We start from the raw sequence: 17,127 nt of genomic DNA, 5'->3' as shown, positions 1-17,127 counted from the left end.
AAATTGTAAAAAAAAAAAAAAAAACTATTAGTTAAAATTAAAAATAAAAAAATGGTAAAAAATATTAAACATTTATAAAAATGATAATAAAATCCTAAATATTAAACATATAAAAATGTAACTCTAGAAAATGATGATAAAGAAACAAATAGAAATACAATAAATGCATTTAATTATAAATTAGAATTACAGCAAATAAATAAATAAAATGAAACATTTAAAAATAATGAATAAAATGATTTTAAAAAATGAAATATTATTAATGCATTAAATTATTAATTACAATTCAAATAATAATAAATAATTAGTAATTAATAAAAATTATAAAAATTTTGATAAACATTATAATAATAATAATAAAAAAATAGAAAAATGGAAATATGTATTAATAGCAAAAATGCTAAATAACAAAAATGCTAAATATATTAAATATAATAAATGCAACAAACAAACAAAGAAATGGCAGTGCTTGATTTGAAGACATTTGAACAATAGATACTTGATGTCCAGTGTAAAATCTACATCCTAAGGCATAAGCGGTTGAGAAGTGCTGAAGCAGCAGCTGAGTTGATTGTGCTTCTGCTCATGTTGAACATCAGCATCATCTTCCCTGCTCCATAAACCCTTGTGTGCCGGAGGTAAAGCTTTGCTGTTTTTCCCCCGTTTTATTGTGTAATGTAAACCTGTTCCCGCTCGAGCGATCGTTTACACGTGCCGTTAGCCTAGAGTCATTCATATTTAATACATCGCTCTGAGCTCTTATTTTTCATTACATTATGTTTCAATTAAATTCTCAGGCCTTGCGAGGGCCGACTCAGGGGTATGGAGCGCTTTAGATAAATGCGGTGTAGAGGTGCCGTGAAAATGAGACAAAACCTCCTTTATTATTCTATTTTATCTTAGAACAAACCAATAAACAGCCGCAAAATAAGAAAAATAAAAACAAGTAGGTCAGAAAGAGCTGCTAAAGGCAGAAGAAACATTAGAGAGAATAGCAGAGAAGCAAAGAAACACCGGAGTGGATGTAGAGAACAAAACAGAAACGCTGATCCAGCCGTCCTCCTCCATAAACTACACAAAAACATCCCAAGGGGAAAATCGACACCGGCAGAACCGTCTCCACATTTACACAGAAAAGCATTCGCTCATGAACCGCATCAGTGGAACCGCACTGACCTGAAGAACCACAGAGGGATGCATTTACACTTACATCCGCCAGGTGCTTTTATTGCATTTATCAGTTCTTCAAGTCTAATGTAACATCATCATCGTCCGCCACACTTTAAGAAACCCTAAAACTTTTAAACTTGCACTCCTAAGTATCTTGGTGTTCACAAAAACAGCTTTCATAACAAAAAAAAAAAAAAAAAAAAAAAAAAAAAAAATATATATATATATATATATATATTATTATTAAACAATATTTATTATGAATTTATTGATTAATTATTTGACTTGATTAATAATATATATATTATTAATAATAATAATATTACTTAAATTAAAAACAAAATAAACGCATTAATAGTAATTAACACAATATATTATTTGAATACACATTTGAATAAAATAATATAAATAATTAAAAGAATATAAATAATTTAAATAATAATGTTATGTGTATAATAATAATAATAATAATAATAATAATACATTTAATTAAATAATAATTTTAATTTAATTAATACAAATTTGATAAAACGTATTGATTTATAAATGTTAATGCTTTTTTTAGAGTTTTCAAACGTGGCTTCAAACGTGTAATCCGACTGAATTCAGGGGATTGATTTACTAACATCACTCTAGCTACAGCATCATCCATCCACTCCTCCACATCCGGTCCACATGTCTGTGCATGCAAATGAGATGTCAGACAGGAAGTGACATCACAGATGGGATGGAGTGAAGGTGGAAGCCAAAGGAAGAGAAGCGACAGACAGACAGACAGACGGGTGAGCTGATGAGAAGCTGTAAAACAACCCAAATCAAACCAACATGATGTGGAGGAACACAGACGAGACTCACCTAAGATCGCTGTGGGGACGAAGGGGTCTGGAGAGAGAGAGAAACACACACACACACACACACACACACACACAGAGAAACACACAAACCATCAGTCCGTCTCAATGAACAGCTCTAACTGAGCTCTATCTCAAAGATCTACTGTCCAGCTCAATGACCAGAGTCAGAAGATATTTCCCTCACTGTTTTTACTATAATCATGATTAAATGACTTGTTTTTATAAACAAACAGAAAAATTATTTCTTGATTTTAAGCTCCGAGGCGCTGTGTCTGCAGTAAATCAGTCGGAGCGTGTTTGTGCGCATGCACACGCGTGTGGAGTGTGTGTTACCTGGGTAATATGTGTTTGGGATGCTGCTGCTCAGCGTGTTCGTCTTCACCGTCAGAGAACACGGAGAAGATCCGGCTTCACAGAGACAAACAGCACAGAAAAACCACTTTACAAACACACAATACTAGTGCTGGAACTAAAACCATCAATTATCTCGACAAAAAGTCCATATTTGAAATATTTAAATATTATTAGTGCTGTATTTATATATGCATGATAAATGTACACAGTACACAAACATATGTTATGTAAACAAAAAAAAAAAAAAACTGTTATTTTGGATGCGATTAATCGCGATAAATCACGATTAATCGATGCCCAGTACTAATTAGCAATAAATAAGTAAACTAAATAAAAATTCAAACCATTGCCTGGAAATAATTAGGTTGAAGTACTAAAATGACTAAATAGAAATTAATAAAAACTAAACAAATAAACTAAAGTAAATGAAGATAAATTCTGAAATAGTAGCATAAAAAAACTATTAAAAATGATAAAATCACTTAACAAAATATGAAATAATATCCAATTTAAATGAATTTAAATTGGATAAAAAAACAATTTAATGAATGTTTTTATATAAAGCTAATGCTGAAATAACACTGGCACACAGCTCTGTGTAATCGTGCCACAGTGCAAAACATGCTAATGCTCTTAAACATTACACAGGTTTAATTCTGCTCATATCCCTTTGTATTCTGCGATGGATGTGCAGCTGTCAGCAACACGTGTTTCTGTTGTGTGTGTGTGTGTGTGTGCAGAGACGGCGATCTGAGGACGTGTCTGCAGGAGAGCATGCGTCTGTGTGTCTGCGTCTGCGATTAAAGCGCTCTCAGTCAGATCCGTCAGAAGCGTCTGTGAGGACAAGTGTTTGTGACAGCTGCTTTATCACAATGAGTGTGTGTGTGTGTGTGTTTCCCTCACAGCGTCCGTTGAGGTTGTGTGTGTCCATGAATGAAAGCGCTTCATCACAGTTGGTTCCCTGCTCCGTGTAGCTCTTGTCCATTGAGTTCACCATCACGGTCATCTCCTGTCTCGTGCTGCTCAGAGTCTCCTTGCGCTTCTTCGCCAGCTTCCTGCCAATCAAAGATAAAATAACAGCATTAGAGATGCGATCAAAAGTGACACACGACCTGTATGCAGCTTGAACACTGTGTGGGAATTTGTTTCCCACAATGCAATGTGTTTTTTTTGTTTCGTTTTTTTAATGTATTCTATTTTAAAGTATTACATTTTAGTAATTTTGTTGTGCTTTATGTTTATTTTTATTTCAGCTTTAGTATCACTGGGATACTTTTAGTTTTTATTTATCTACTGAACGATTTCATTTTAATATTTTAGTTAAAGTTTTAGTAATTTTTGTGTGTGATATAGTTTTTTCTTTTTGGACTGTATAGTTTTTAGAAATTTTATTTCAGTTCTGAATTTAGTTATTTTAATTGAAAATGAGATGTTGCATTGGAAACTACTTGAAATAATAACTTTGTGTTTTATTTTATTTTATTTCAGTAAAAATTCATGTAAGTTACAAATTTATTTCAGTATATCAAAATAAACTAGACAAAAAAAGTTAGTTAAGACAAACTTTAGGTTGGCTTGAGAAAGCCTAGCCTGAAAGTTTTAAGAAGTTGTTGCCTGACCAGAGAGTTTGAAAAGGTTTGAAAAGTTTAAAAAGTTTTTACTTTGATGGCAACTAACATGTCACTAGCATGTTTCTAGCATGATTAGCATGTTACTAGCATTTTCCTAGCATGATTAACAAGTGACTAGCATCTCGCTAGGATGATAACCAAGTTACTAGCATGTCGCTAGCATGTTTCTAGCATGATACTAGAATGTCATTAACATAATTACCAGGTTACTAGCAAGTTGCAAGCATGATTAGAATGTTACTAGCATGTAATGTTACTAGCATGATTTACAAGTGACTAGCATGGTAGATAGCATGTTTCTAACACACTTAGCATGTTACTATGTTTCTTAACATGATTAGCAAGTGACTAGCGTGTTCCTAGCATGATTAGAAAGTAACTAGCGTGTTGATAGCATGATTAGCAAGTTACTAGCATGTCGCTAGCATTTTTCTAGCATGTCATTAGCATAATTAGCAAGTGACTAGCATGTTTCTAGCATGATAAGCATGTTACTAGCATGTTACTTGCATGATTAACAAGTGATTAGCATGTTGCTAGCAGGATTAGCAAGTGACTAGCATGTTCTTAGCATGCTAAGCAAGTGACTAGCATGTTATTAGCATGATTACCAAGTTATTAGCATGTCGCTAGCATGTCATTAGCTTAATTAGCAGGTTACTAGCATGTTGCTACCATGATTACCATGTTTATTTTAGTATCTCAAAATAAATTATCATATTTTCATATATATATATATAAAACCTTGTTTAATACTATTTTTTTCATTTAACATTTATTTTAAGTAACTTTTTAAAATGTTTTAATTTTAGTTAACTATAATAACTCCGGTTTGGCTCGGTAATATTTGACACTGAATTAAAATGAATAATTTCCAGATGTAACTCATTGAGTTAAAGCGGCTATACTATAATAATGCACAGTTTGAAAAGTTTATGGTTTCATCCTGCATGCATGCATTCAAACAGCATTTAAAACGGTGCAAGTATTTGGTTCTGAACACAAAATGTCTATAACTCTGTAAACGAGGAACAGGTCGAGAGTTCGACAAATGTGTTTTAGCGAGCAAAGAGCAGTTCTGAAGAAACACTCAAGGTGGTCGCCCATTAAACTAATCAAAAGAAGCTAATTTTAATGAGCAGGGCCTGATTAAGATGCCGGAGTCACCCTCCCAATTAAACCCTGAAATAATTCTAATCAATGCCCCACCAAGATCCTCGAGGAGCGCCGGCGCTCCGTGATTACAGCCGCACACGTGTGTCCTCCAACACGCACGTCCACATCTCCACACCAGAGCAGATGTTAGAGAATAATGGAGTTCTGCTTTAATTCAGTTAACCTGCCTTCATCTGCTAACGATCCGCAAATGCAAATGAGGCCAAAGTACTCAGCCAATCCGTGGGAGGGAAATTAGCGTGTGGTTCCTCGCCTGAGGCCTGACTTCCCAAAGTGGATCCGCAGGTAATTTCCAATGAGATTTTGGAAACGGAGCCAAGCCACAAAGTAAGCAGATGCAGCAAGTTTCTACAAACTACAAACTCCATTAAAGCTTGGAGATCAGCAGAAGACATGAGTGATGAGCTGAGCGAACGGGTTACACCGCCATGAGATTAGCCTCGCTAAACAACACGCCATATTCCATCAGGACAAAGTTCAGAACATCTGAGTGAAAACCCAATCTCCACTCAGCAGACAGACTTAGATTCCGCTCCCACACTAAACAGTTTACACTCAGAAATCACTGGTAAATTTCACAAATCGTTACCAAGAATCGATGTTGTGAGTAATGAAGAGAGACTGAAACAGCACAGTGTAGCTGGGTCATTACGTTGGGCTGTTTCTTCCAGAATCACAGAGAAGAGTTGAATTAAAATGTTACTTTTAAATGTTGTGCTTTTTATTTCTAAAACACAGGTTAAATGAGCTTAAATGTAGGCTGGGGTTTTTGCAGGGCTCACCTGAGGGCCTGGTTTGAAATCGTGTAAATTGCACAAATAAATAAACAGGAAAAAGATACAAATGAAACAACAATTCAGGTACAGAAACCTAGAATGATTCAATGGAATATAGTGAGTGTGTGATAGTGTGTGACAGTGTGTGTGTGTGTTTGTGTGTGACAGTGTGTGTGTGTGTGTGTGTGTTTTCATTGATTGTGTCCAGCAGACGCAGGATCCTTCAAAGTGTAACGCACACCGCAGATGAAACTGCACGGCATGCTGGGAATTGTGTTCTCACACACAAGCGCTGCTGTTTTAGGCGTTTAACACGAGCGTCCCGCAGCACACGTGTCTTCATTAGATCCGCTCGGACACGAGGAACAGTGGGGAATTGTGGGATGCGTGGTGCGCCGCTGGTCTGGGATCAGCACATGAGCGAGAGCCAACAGAGATTAAAGACACACGACACGACACTAAACTACAATTAAACCAGAGACAATACAGAATCAGAACACACCAAACAATCCCACACTTTAATACAGCAACTCCACAAAGATTAAGACTAGAGATTTAAAAGAGTTTAACCTCAGCGTGAACTGATTAACTCAAAACCTTTAGTATTAATGAACAGATGTTCATATTAACATTAATTAATAGTCCATGTGACCCTAACTGAACAAACAAATAAATAAAAATAAAAACTCACTTTAAATAAGCATTAACTGAAATCAAATAAATGAGTATTTTTTACATTTTATTTATTATTATACCTGTTGCAAAGGAAATGTACTAAAATAGCAAAAACTGAAACTAAAAGAACAATAATCAAAAAATCTATATAGGCATTTAAAAAACAAACAAATCCAACATTTTTTAAATAAAGCTAATTAAAATTAAATGAAAGTAGCCTATACAAATAAAAACTAATTCAAATATTCCAATTTTTTTTAATTCATGATAGTTAATGAAAAGCTGATAATAAATTAAATCATTTAAATTAAAATATAAAATAAAAAAAATTATATAATAAATAATTGACTTGACTGGATGAACAAAACAAGCAATGTGATTTATTTATCTGCATGCCATGTGACTAATTAAATGACATCAGAGAACCATTAACGTGAATGTGTTGAATTATTTTAGCTGAAAAAATCTCTGACTGAATCAGCTCAGTTTTTGAAGGAATCATTTAGAGAGTGAATCATGAATCAGACGATCTCTCTCTCTCTCTCTCTCTCTCTCAGAATGAGGCCAAACCCAAGAGGAGAAGACCTCTGAAGATGCTGATGATTGACAGGAGCTCGCTGCCGTGATAAATCAATAACACAGGTCTATACGACACAATCCACTACATGCGTGTTTCTCACGAACACCGATGGGAATCACCAGCAACCCAACACTACAACTCTGCTTCATTCTTATTCCACCGGAGCCCGGTTCCACCGATAACTATTTAACTTTTAACTACAAGTGTTTGGTGTGTCTGAGAATGCCTTGAGGTGCCTGAGGTCTTATTTTACTGACTGATCCATATTTGTATCTATGAGTGGTTATAGGTCTGAGATTAGTTCTGTCTCTACTGGCGTCCCTCAGGGGTCGGTTTTAGGTCCTTTACTTTTTAATATTTATTTGTCACCTTTTAAGATCACTCTACCTTCATTAACATTTGTATGCAGACATCACACATATTTACAGATGTCCTTTGATTCTTTTGTCCAGGCCACTGTCAAAACCTCTTTTTTTCTACCTGAGAAATATCGCAAGATTGCGTCCTATGTTATGTTTTACAGTCGCGGAGTATTTTCAGTTGCTTCCAGTAATTTTCTAATAAACGGATCTGGTCTGAACAAAAACCCAGTTCTTGATTCCCACACATATAAATAAGCTAACAGCTCAGCATGACAAACAAACAAACAAAAACCAGCACGTGGAAAACATCAGGACATGAGGCTGATGGACTTCAATCAACTTCATGCAACGAACACCAACCATGCAGGAAAACTGGAGCCAAACGCCAGAAGCATGTGATGACTGCGATTAATAAACATGATGATGATGATGATTTATGAGATGAAGGGTAATTTCAGGTTAAGGAAAAGCATGATTCCCTTCCCTGAGCTGGGCAACAGAAAGACAAGGAGAAGTTTCCTTTGGTAAACTGCTTCTTCTAATCATCTACAAGCTACAAAGCTGTAAATGAATCATCAGTAATCAAATCAAGGCTCTGATTGGACGAGCTACAGCATTCACAGACAGGCATTGGACAGCAGATGATGGAGAATCACATTAAAACTTCAAGACGCCTCATGATCATAACAATTACAGATAACACTTTCTGATTGAAATGCACGGCCGAATGTTAACCCTCGAGGCGCCGGAGCCGATCGTAACCGGAGGGTCATGCAGGTCGAGCATAGCATGGCACTAACAGTGTACAAAGGTGTTTTACTTACAGGTAGTAAGTGTAGGACTGATAGGTTCTCCTGCCCAGTGCAGTGGTGGAGGGGGTTAAGCAGTGGAGGGGGATGAAGATGGAAGGAAAGAAAAAGTAAAAAAATATTAATGTTACGAAACGACTGAAAATGAACAGAAGCAGACATGGTGGCATTCGTGAGAGAGAGAGAGAGATGTACGGTGGTCACTGCACAAACCTGAACGCTGACCATATGACCAACCAGAGGGACATATGACTTATAGATATTCAATTTTTAACTGTATTTTTAAATCAAATAAATGCAGTCTTGAACAGAAGAGACTTCTTTCTTTCTTTGCACTGGTAGTGTATAACAGCTGTATCTGCTCTGCATCTATAATCTCTCTGTGAGCATTAATATGTGCATTAATCTTAAAGTCTTTATGAGGACGATGTCAAAGGTCAATCAGAGACAGACACATCACTGTACATTAGCAATAAAACCAACATTAATTCACCTTCCTCAACGCATCTCCCAATTTTTCAGCATGTAATTAGACGACTATAAAAACATTTGGGCAGTAAATGACCAGCGTCCAGAACGTGCGCTCGGCCTTAAACGAGGAATTAGCGTGTTCTCCTCACACGCTCCGTTCTAATCTAATTCAGCAAATTAAACCAAATAGATGCGAGAGATTCAATCACGCTCGTTCATTTGATTAAAGCATATTGAATGGGATTCGATTAAAATGTCTGCGGATTGATCAACGCTCATCTCTCCGGGAGGGAAATTTGGTGAATCCGGTGTTTGGGATTATTGAACACGCGTGTGTGAAGTAAACCCGTCTCTCCATGCACATGACATACAGAAACAGAACTGAAGACTCTAGAGCAGCGCTTCTCAACCTCTTCTGCTTCTTAAAAAATACAAATAAACCCCAAAATGATGTTTTAGTGTTTGAATAGCATTTCAATTAATATTATGTTTATATGACTGCATTTAAGAGTTGAGAACCGCTGCTTTATTCACATTCATGTAACTGTGCAAATGAACACATTCTGTATCAGATGCTTCACAACAACATCATCAGTATTTCTATCATTTGTGCCAGTAGAATTCACACCTTTCCAAAGCTTATATTTCTTGCAAATATTGCATCTTTTAGTTTGGAACTAAACTTAAACCGTACAAATAAAATTCCATTATTTAAAAATAGGGCTGCAACTAATAATCATATTGATAATCGATTCATCTTCTTCGATTGATCGGACACAAATCCAAATATTGTTAACTCTTAAAATGTATTATTTTAATAAAAACAATTAATTTTATTCCAATATAAAAAATGCTGTCTCTGTTTTTCTTGAATTGATAATTGGTAATTGATAATCAAATTAATTGTAGATTATTTTCAGTATAAATTGTTGCAGCCTTAAATTTAAAATCAACATTAATTGAAAAAAAAAAGTTTTTACTTATTTTATTTCAGCTTGATGTACTAAAATAACTAAAACTAAAATTGAAATAAATTATACGTTTAACGAAATCTGTATAAACTATAAAAAAGTCCAAGCAATTGCTGAAATTCCACAAAATTTGGAATATATATATATATATATATATATATATATATATAATATAGATTTTTTTAAATCTGCCCTGGGATTACAGATCAAAATTATAAGCCCTGGATAAATCTGAGGGACATTTTACATTGATTTCATATATTATTAATGTGTATTTTCCCTGATAAATGGGATAAATAAATGGACATAGAATTACCAGAAAGTAGCAATTAAAAACCTGCAAATATATCTGAGATGATGACAACAGACAAAACTGTGTTTGCTCACATTCCCCACAGATGTTCAGATAGACATGTGTGAGATTCACTGTCTATAAACTGTATATAGTTCAAGATCATGACAGTAAATGGCTATTATATTTACTTTAGTGGTTCTAAAGCTTTCTGTATTGGGCTGTTTTATATTCAGCAGGGCAAAAGGCTAATCTGGAGCCAACAAACAGCAGCTGAAACTGACTCTGGATGATCCACGAGCAGCTAATGTGAACTAGCCTCCAGCTAACCACGAGCTTTCATCAGTCACACAATCACGGATCTACTGAGATTCCCTCGTCTTTATGAGATGCAGGGTCATCAGTAGAACGGCTCTTTATCAGGCCAGTATACAGCATTTTAACCATGCTTATCAATATAATTAGATTAATAATTCAGTGTTGCATAGACAATGTGGATGAAAGGTCAGGTGGAAATTGGAGGAAAATGTATTATTAATATCTGTGGTTAAACTCTAGACAAGTCCTGATCTGACTACGGATGAGACAAAAGTTTGGACACATCTGCTCATTCTTAATTAATATTAATGTCCAGGTTAGAATGATAGTCACAGGACACTGAAATAACAGAGTTTCTTTCTGGTGGATTTCCAGGGAATTCATGCATTGAAAGTTATTTTATGTTAAATGTATAAACCTAGTTATTCTGTATAAAAAAAAGAATAGAACATTTAAATGCAACTCAAATACATAGAGGCCTAAATACCGTGTTTTGAGTTTAATTTCAAACATTTAAGCAGAGGTCTTAACACAACATAACTGAGTCACGTGTGTCCAAACTTTGGTTAACGGCGGTGCTGTCACCCATAAACATGGTAAAAATGGTCACTGTGTGTGTGTGTGTGTGTCAGTTCTTACCGTTTCTTCATGAGCAGCACCACGCCGAGGAAGATGATGACGAAGAGCAGTATTCCTGCGATGACGCCGGCGATCTTCACCGTGTGGTCGGTCTGTTTCTCCGGCTCCACCGCGTTGGGTTTGTGCGTCGCCGCACCTGAGATCAACCAAAGGTCAAATGTCATGCAGAAGATGGTTTTAGGCAAGACACTACATTTCATGCACTGCACTGTTTTGCGTCATAAAATGTCTGCATTTGAAAATTTCTCCAAATTCGTATCACTTGAATACACCGAAACTTAGAGTTTTATTCCTATGTATATTCTGAGGGTTTTTACTGAGGGGTTTGTTTGTTCATATAATTCACACTGATTTATACTAAATTGTATTCCTAAAAACATGGCGAAAATGTATTTGTTTTCTGTCTGTTGGCAGTATTTTCTGATTTATGGAGTGATAAAACATTAATAATTGTTCTGACTCTTGCACACTTTTTAAAACCTTGTCTTCTCTTCTCTTAAAAACAAATGCACACTCTCTCTCCTTCTTCTCTCCACACTCGGAGGAAGACACATCCAAACTTATCCTTTCCAGTCATCTTACTACCTGTCTGCTTGATCTGATCCCCACACACCTCCTTCAGGACATTTCTTCTTCAGTTATACCCACACTCACTCACATTATCAACACCGCTCTTCACACTGGTACATTTACCTCAGCATTTAATCAGGCTCGGATAACCCCACTGCTTATGAAACCCTCTCTAAAAATCCAGCACTTTTAGAAAACTACAGACATGAAATGTCTTCTTTTCTCCATCCTCATGGAGATGGGAATCTCTGGAACCATACTCCTGTGGTTCAAATCTTACCTCTCTGGTAGGTCTTTTTAGGGTGTTTTGGAGGGGTGATGTTTCTAAACACAACTTCTTGCTAGTGGGGTTCCTCAAGGCTCAATGCTTGGACCGATTCTCTTCTTGATCTACTTGTTATCTGTCATTCAGAAGCATGTCTTTTCCTATCACTGCTATGTTAATGACACTCAACTCTACTTTTCATTCCATCTGACGGTAGCTGTTCACATTGCATCCTCTCTGCCAGACATTTCTAGCTGGATGAAGGACTGATGTTTGCCTACAAGACAACAACTGGCACTGCAGCAATATTCATAAACTCGCGTGTTCGCGTGCTCAAGTGAACGATGCCACGCGGCGCATCCAAGAAGCACAAAATCACTCTCACTGACCTTTTCCTGGACTGTGTCCAGCTGCTGGAACAACTTGCTGATCTCAATCCCAACAGCTTAAGCCACTTTCAAAACACATCTGAAGACACATCTTTTTTGTCAGCACCTGACCAACTAAAACGAACATTTATCTATTGAATTGTATTCTATTCATTTTGTCTAATTTATTTTAAAATAAACCTTGCTATGTGTATTGTGCTAGACTAACTATTCACATCACATGTATACTGTTTCTCCCTTGTTGTTATGATTGCGTCTATTGTTCTTCTCATTTGTAAGTCGCTTTAGATAAAAGTGTTAACTCTAATATGTCACCAAAATCAAATGAGAATGTTGAACTTGGTTCTATCCAATATTCAGATTTATGTTCTGGAAATTAGATTAGATGGTAACCTCATGTCATATTTAACATTGCATTGTCGTCTATAGTTTTGAGCTCGTCAGTATGACAGATTCTTCAGTTCATCCACACACACACATGCAGTGAGAGAGTGAGTTTCTGACCTGTTAGCTGACTGTCTCCAGCGGCCGGAGCGATGCGAACGTAAGGAGTGGTGAGCTGCGTCACCAAGATAGCAGCTGCAAGAACAAGACCCACACACATGCAGAAAGACAGAGAGAATCAGTGTGTGTGTGTGTGTGTGTGAGAGAGAGAGAGAGAGGAGAAACAAACAGGAGAAAGAAGAAAACGAGCAGTTACTGAAAACCTGACACCATGCAGAGCTTCGTCTTCACACACGCTCTTTTGTAATCCCATGTTTCTCGTCTCACGTTGCTCTTACTTTAACCTGAGTTAGTAATTAACCCCAGGTTAATGTGCTTATTTGCATATTTACAAGGTTAATAACATTGACTGGACATGTGCAGCGTGTGAACCGCTTCAGAAGCCGAATCAGGCTACACTAAGTGTTTGGTTTGTCAGATATCTGTCACTGCTTCGTCATGCTGATTACACGCACGATGTTACGTGTCAAATTAATTTCATTTTCAATGCATGCTTGCATAAATTAGTATACCTACCTTTGGTAGCGACACGGACGCAGTCGATCTTGGTCTCCTGAAAAACAAAAATACATACACAAATCTCAAACATCTTGAATGATACTGGTCTTTGGCCAACATGTGCTGTTTTTAAAAGTGCTAGAGAAATCACAGCTATTGACTGATTGATTGATACACTGTGTCGCACCTCAGTGATTGGGACTTCTGAGATAATAATTATATTACATTACATATATTACTGTGTTATCAGTAATTGCGAGTGGTGCACATCAGTCATCTGTGACGTGTACTGATGATTTCTAGTGTTTTCTACAGAAGTAAGTAATGTTTTCCTCTTGTCAGCAGAATGAAAACAGTCCAGTACTGATTCTGCTAGTGTATGACTCCAGTGATGTATATGCTGATATATTTTCTATGCCTGCTAAGCAGCTGCAGCATTAAAAGTGCATTTCAGCTGAATGCTGTATGTGAGCGTTCAGAACGAGCACCTGGAGCACGACTCTCTTTACTGCCTGTAATCAAACTAACGTCTGACATCAGTCTTCTGCTACACAAACACTTACAGCCAAGCACCGTGTTCTGCTTTATTACTGCTGGTCTTTTTAATCTGCTGACTGCTGTGCTCTCCTGTTCTGTCAGTTTATCAAAGCCAGCGTACTGTTATTGAACATAAACAGCGTTTCAAAAGACTGAAACCACATCTATACATCTGTTCAGATTACAACAGTCGTTTAGGCACAGCTACACATTAGTAACCACTTAGAAACACATTGGCAACGCCCTAGCAACCACCAGAGCCAGTGCAACAGTGTAACAATTACCTAGGAACATCCTTAATTAAATGTAACCTTTTTTGTCTTGGTTTCCCACAGAATATCTAAAAATGCATGAAAAAACAAAAAGACAAATTTACATGAGAAGCAAAACTGCATCAGATATTAAGACTTTTTTTTTGTCTATTTTGTAATTTGCCACACTCCAGTGTCAGATTTGTTCACTTGTTTTACGTATTTAAAAAAAGAGAAAAAAAATGCACTCCAATTAAAAAAACTACAACAACCTGAAACCTAGTCTTGATATCTTACGCACTCAAAGGATCTTGTTATAAGGAATTTGAGATAATTAGTCACAAACTCTCATTAAGAAGAGGATTCTTTGAATAGTTTTGCTTTCGTTCTGTGTTTCTGTAATCTCCAGCTTCTCTTATACAGCACAGTGGCATTTAAACACACTTCCACCTCCACTCGTCCATTAGAGCCTAAGGACGACCTTTGACCTGCCGAACGACACTCATGACAATATAAACAAACACTCGTCCCGCTATTATAAAGAAAGCAAACACTAATGTGCATTTAGCAGCACATGCAGCGTCCGACGCCACTGAAAGGCCTGATTTAATGAATTACAGCTCTTGAATAGACAGATCTCGGTAAGTGCCCGTCCGTATCCATCAGGAGGCTAAAACACAGATCCTCAGTCAATTAGGACATCAATTACAGCCGCCGGCTCCTCCACAGCCTTTTACAGCAGCACGACTGTCAATCCGAACAGTGGGTTTTCTTTAAAAGCACGGTGAGAGAGCGAGATGCATTAAGTCAAAGCCAGTTAATTCACGCATGACACTCTAAAGCCTCGAGAAACGTGGTTGTGATCCTCAAAGTGTTTTCTGAGCGGCACCTGCTCCCGAAGGCTTCTTCCGTGTGTTTCTGAGGACGAGGGACTCTCTTCTCTCTCTTTCTTACCCACAATTACTTTCCTCATCGACTCGTGTGTCATTATCTGCCTGTTAACTGCAGCATTTCTCGCTGTCATCACTTCTGTCTATCCCATATCATCCGAAATTATCATTCAGCACTGCAAAATAACTAAAGAAGCAAAATAACTTCACTTCAGAAGTTATGCTTAAAACAAGGGCAAACATCTGCTGATGTGATCGGAAAATCAGCTTAATTCAAAGGGACTCCATTGGCAAATATTTTCCTGTTCGAAGCATAAACTTAATTTTGATATTAAATCATTTTGCTTCTCCAGTAAATGTATCCAGATTCAAGGATGTTTAGATGTTTGTGCTGGAAAACAAGACAAAAATCAAGTGAACAAGTGCCAAAATGTGAGTGAAAACTGGTTTTGGCAGGTAAATAAGCCAATGCAAGATCACATGGTCTAGGAATCTAATTCTGAACACATCTGTTTAAGCTCTTACAGTAGTTACATGCAACCAAATAATCCATAACTGTATTGAAAAACACATCAGTCAATATGACTGAGCTCAATCTGAATGCAATTTAAAGACATGAAAAAATCTGATCAATAGGAAAAAATTAGACATCTTGAATATGATTATCTCAGTGGATTCAAACATTACTTGTGCACATGCATGTGTTCACCACAGCCCTTTCACAATATGGCTAATGTTTACATATATTTTACTTTGTACAAACTAGTCCGTGAATGAGAATATTTACTAACTATAATTCCAAAATAATCATTGTTGTATTATTTATTTTTGAGTGGCTTTGAATAAAATCATCTGCTAAATGAATAAAATGTAAAATGTAAAGATTTGCAAAAAAAAAAAAAATATATATATATATATATATATGTATATTGACATATGTGTCAGCTATAAGACATATACTTGTGGCAAAAACGTTAATTATTGCAATGGTTTTCACTGGACCTGAAAAATGCAGGTTTATTTTATTGTCCTTGAGATACTGTTATAATTGTATTAATATAATCTCTTTTGTAAGTTGCTTTGGATAAATGCATAAATGTAATATTTCGAATCAGTTATTATTGCATATATTTTCCATTTAATTTTTATTTTAGTTAAAAGTTAGGCAATTTTGTTGTTTTCGTCATTTTAGTAGCTATTTATGTATTTAAATTTTTTTTTTCTTTATTTAACTTGTTTTGGTTATTTTATTGTGAATAAAGAAACTAAAATGAATTGAGAAATGTTACCTTGGCAAAAAACTGAAGTAAAAAAAAAATATATATATATATAATGGATAGTTCTGGTCCTTGATTCTGATTGGCTGAGCCACATTCGAAGCTGTTGTAAATGACTCTACAAAGTAACATTCACCTGTGTTTACTTCTGTGTGTTACTAGGCAACCACTTTGTAACAATCACAACTGATTCTGAGGAGCTACATTCTTTGGTGGAAGAATACTATTGTTATTCATATCTTTACACTTTATTTTTGTCTTTGTGAAACCTTCCTATGTATATGGAATAAACATTTTATAAAAGCAGTAAGCCCCATGAAGCTGTGGTTTACAGTGATTTTATAAGAGCTATAACAATGCCCCTCAGCTGTTAGAAATCCTCAGTCAGCTTCACTGGGCTTACTGCTATATATATATATATATATATATATATATATATATATATATATATAACACACACACACTATTTTGTATTTAATTAGCAGTGTGTTTTATCTGCTCAGTTTGGTCAGAGTGAACGCACCCCGTTGGCGGCGCTGACGGCCTGATAGTAGATGCTGTAGCTCTTGTGAGGAAGCAGCGGGGCGTTCCAGTATCCTCCGTAGGTTCGGTTGTCTCCGATGGTGAAGGTCTGCGGCTGTGAGACGCCTGCGGAGGGGAACTCAGCGCTGTAGTAGTACTGAGAGTTCAGCACGCTGGCGTTATGATAGTGAACCGGCAGCGGATAACAGCGCAGGATCTCCACTTCACCTCCACGAGCCCTTCGAGGACGCTCCTCCTCCACAACCACCTGATACACACTGAGACAGAGCACTGCATCACTGCATACTGCATACTACAGACCACACAGATACTGCATGCATTCATC

The 17,127-nt window shown here is 36.4% G+C and overlaps 1 protein-coding gene across 2 annotated transcripts in view; it reads right to left on the bottom strand.

Moving 5' to 3' along the window:
* The window catches only part of LOC127938595 (receptor-type tyrosine-protein phosphatase mu), a 160,973-nt gene that overhangs the window by 32,132 nt on the left and 111,714 nt on the right, over nucleotides 1-17,127 (bottom strand). Inside the window, exons 12-19 of one of the 2 annotated variants that reach the window (XM_052535310.1) lie at nucleotides 16,783-17,059; nucleotides 13,323-13,359; nucleotides 12,807-12,881; nucleotides 11,079-11,214; nucleotides 8,403-8,432; nucleotides 3,282-3,433; nucleotides 2,358-2,432; nucleotides 2,026-2,052 (exon numbers count right to left, since the gene is read on the bottom strand). In XM_052535310.1, coding sequence (XP_052391270.1) covers nucleotides 2,026-2,052; nucleotides 2,358-2,432; nucleotides 3,282-3,433; nucleotides 8,403-8,432; nucleotides 11,079-11,214; nucleotides 12,807-12,881; nucleotides 13,323-13,359; nucleotides 16,783-17,059 — 809 coding nt within the window. The remainder of the gene's footprint in view (nucleotides 1-2,025; nucleotides 2,053-2,357; nucleotides 2,433-3,281; nucleotides 3,434-8,402; nucleotides 8,433-11,078; nucleotides 11,215-12,806; nucleotides 12,882-13,322; nucleotides 13,360-16,782; nucleotides 17,060-17,127) is intronic. The other variant, XM_052535317.1, reaches the window with a different exon arrangement.

Source organism: Carassius gibelio, chromosome A2, assembly GCF_023724105.1.
Source record: "Carassius gibelio isolate Cgi1373 ecotype wild population from Czech Republic chromosome A2, carGib1.2-hapl.c, whole genome shotgun sequence".
Taxonomy (NCBI): domain Eukaryota; kingdom Metazoa; phylum Chordata; class Actinopteri; order Cypriniformes; family Cyprinidae; genus Carassius; species Carassius gibelio.
The sequence above is the reverse complement of the archived record's forward strand: the minus strand, read 5'-3'. Positions and strand labels throughout refer to the sequence as shown.